The sequence below is a fragment of the Aptenodytes forsteri genome, unplaced genomic scaffold (genome assembly GCF_000699145.1).
Source record: "Aptenodytes forsteri isolate BGI_AS27 unplaced genomic scaffold, ASM69914v1 Scaffold14, whole genome shotgun sequence".
Classification (NCBI taxonomy): domain Eukaryota; kingdom Metazoa; phylum Chordata; class Aves; order Sphenisciformes; family Spheniscidae; genus Aptenodytes; species Aptenodytes forsteri.
In genome coordinates this window covers 2,196,682-2,199,465 of record NW_008794457.1, presented here as the reverse complement: position 1 = coordinate 2,199,465, position 2,784 = coordinate 2,196,682, and the positions used below count along the sequence as shown (strand labels likewise).

The 2,784-nt window shown below is 59.8% G+C and overlaps 1 protein-coding gene across 1 annotated transcript in view; it reads right to left on the bottom strand.

Moving 5' to 3' along the window:
- Window positions 1-920: 920 nt before the first annotated feature.
- ST3GAL2 (ST3 beta-galactoside alpha-2,3-sialyltransferase 2) overlaps window positions 921-2,784 on the bottom strand; it is a 4,346-nt gene continuing 2,482 nt past the window's right edge. The window contains exon 5 of the mRNA XM_009290855.1: window positions 921-1,022. Within this exon, the coding sequence (XP_009289130.1) occupies window positions 921-1,022 (102 nt within the window). The remainder of the gene's footprint in view (window positions 1,023-2,784) is intronic.

Below are 2,784 nucleotides of genomic sequence, written 5' to 3'. Positions count from 1 at the left end.
ACTCCCGAATTTGGCGATTTGTTACGCGAGAGCCTTGTGTGTCTTTCAGGATCCAAACCCCCTGGTCGTCTGGATGGATCCTGCAGGGACGCTGGGCCTGTTGCAGGGCTCGGTGCTGGGAGCTGGAGCAAGCCCTGGCCCTGCTGGGTCACCCCAGGGCAAGTCGCTTCCCCTGCCTGTGCCTCCACCCCCTTTCAAAATTACGTCCTCCGAGAGTTTGTCCATGTCCTTCCCTGCACCCGTGCAGGGGCTCAGGGGCGTGGGCCGTGTGGGACCGGAGCCTCTTTTTGAGGCTCCACGGGTGGTCAGGAGGGCTGTATCGGACACGGACGCGGGGTCTGGGCGAGCAGTGCCATCACCTAACCGCAGGCTCCGGCCGGAGGGGTTGCGTCGGGGCTCTGCCGCTGGGCACCCGGGCCAGCGTGGGGCCGGGCTCAGCTCCTGCTCGGTGTTAATCGCAGCCGGTGGCCGATGTCCGGCCCAGCTGGAGCCGGAGGGGAGGGGGAGAGGGAGAGGAGAGGATCCTCCCTGGCCCCACCAACCCTCCTGCTCCTTTTCCTTCCCCTCCAGACCCCACCGACGCCTGGGCTTGGGTGCAGGCGAATGGGATAGCAGGCAGGGCTACTGGAAGGAAACCACAGAGCAGTTCCGATGCATGGGTTTTATTGACTTTTAAAAAAAAAAGAAAAAAGAAGTTGTTTTAAGACAGTTGTGTGCAGAAGTACCCATGTACACAGAGGCTATGGGCGAAGCCACCCGCCTGCTCCTAGCCCTAGGTCAGAGCACTGGTCTCTCCCTCTCCCGGTGGGGCGGGAGGGCGATGGGTGCTCAATCAGGCACCGCGTGATGAAGACTACCTCTGCCAGGTGGACAAGCCTGGGCGCCTCCTCCCTGCCTGCCCCCCTGCCCGTAGCCTCTGCCTACATCTCCTCTATGTACAGTACAGTGGTGCTCGTCGGCCCCGCGGCCCCCTCCGCGCCGGGCGTGCAGCATGCTCCTCGTGCCTGTGGCCGGCGGCCGCTCTGCCAGAGAAACAGAAGTGGTTGCGAGTCCTAGCGGGACAGCTTAAATAAAAAATAACAATCATAATTAAAAAAAAAAAAGGGGGGGGGGAAGGGGAAGGAAGTTAGCCAAAAAAATACTGTCAGGGCAGCAAGGAGACGGCGAGCGCGCCCTTTGCCGGATGCTGGCACTGCGGTGCTGGCGGGTTTGGTACCCGACGTCTCTGCTCACCCCATGATTGTCTGGCCTGGCCCTGCTCAGCCGGGACGGGAGCTGGTCCAGCCTCGTCACGCTGGATTTGGCCTCCCCAGCCACCGGCGCGGTGGCCTGGAGGCATCTCTGTCTCCCCCAGCGGCACTTCCCAGCTAAGATCCAGCCCGGCACAAGGAGGGAAGCAGGTACGACTGCCAGATAAATCGGCCAAGCCCCTAACCGCCGGTGCAGGAGTGGGCACAGCCCGGCGTAGCCGACAGGAGATGGTCAAGGCACTCGTTGCTCGTGGTTTTGTGTTTGGTTTTTTAGTTTTCTTCCCCTAAAAAAAAAACCAATCACCAACCCAGGAAGGTGGAGGCCGGGGCTCGCTATAACCTGCCTCTGCGTCCCAGGGAGAGGAGCGGGGTTCGGGGCTGGCCGTGGCGGTTACAGGTAGCGGGTGGGCTGTTCTCACCGGGACGGCACTGCTTCTGCCAAAACCCGCCACAAAATTTAAGTTTTAAAGCCCTGCGGACAGAAAAGACAAAGGTCCCCAGCCCAGGGGATGCTCAGTGCCTGCTCCAGGCGACCCGAACCCTCACGTTTCACAATTGCAGAGAGAAACCTCCAAAAAAAAAAAAGAGAAGAAAACCCTGAAAAACAACCAAACCGAAGCAGAGAAACAGGTAAGAGGCTGCTACAGAAAAGCCAGATACAAAAGGCAAAAAGGTAAAAAAAAAAAAAAAAAAAAGCTCCAAGCCCAGAAAAACCCTATAGTGATTGTTTCTCAAATAACTATTGCGACCAGGTGGTGCAGGCAGGGCTCCCCCCGGCCGGGCTCCGGCCCCGCAGCCCCTGCCCCGGGCTTGGCGCCACGGGGCTTTGCCGTCATGCCGGGCACCCACCGCCGTCACCAGCCGCGCAGGCGGAGGGTCCCTCTCTGGGGGACCTTTTCCGTGATTGCCTTTTTCTTGAGCTTTCCAGCATCTCCTAAAAAAAACCAAACAAACCCCACCCGCCTGATTGACTCAAAGAAAGTGGTTTTAATTACACCTCTGGGGAGTCTGGGGAGGCAGTTTCCTTCTGCGTCTCCCCGTCCCGTGCCCCGGGGCAGCCTGTCCAGCCTGAAAAGCCCCGGGTACCCCGAGGGCACCGGCTGTACCAGCCTGATATAAACCAAGCCCCACCCTCACAAACGGAGCAAAGACTTTGGGATTTCAGCTTCTCACCAGAGCTGTCTGTTTATAGCAACACAAAAGCCAAAGCATGGTTCATTCACCCACTAAAGCTATCTCTAATCTGGTTTTTCTCAGCCCGAAAGCGAAGGGAAATCTTGTCTCCTTCCCTCCGGCGGGGCCGGACCCGCTGCTGCATCCCGCATCCCCCGGGCATCCTGCAAGGGAGCCCGGCCGGAGGGCCCGGGCTGCTGCTCCTGCAGGTTTCTTAGCTGCCTTTTGCCCGGTTGCCCCCAAAATCTGCCCTACCCTTCCTCAATCCTCAGGTAGAGGAGTGGGGATGCCTGGCCCCGAAGCCGGGGTTCCTCTCCATCTCCCAGCCTGGCCGTGCCGGCAGCCGCCAGCCTGCAGCGGA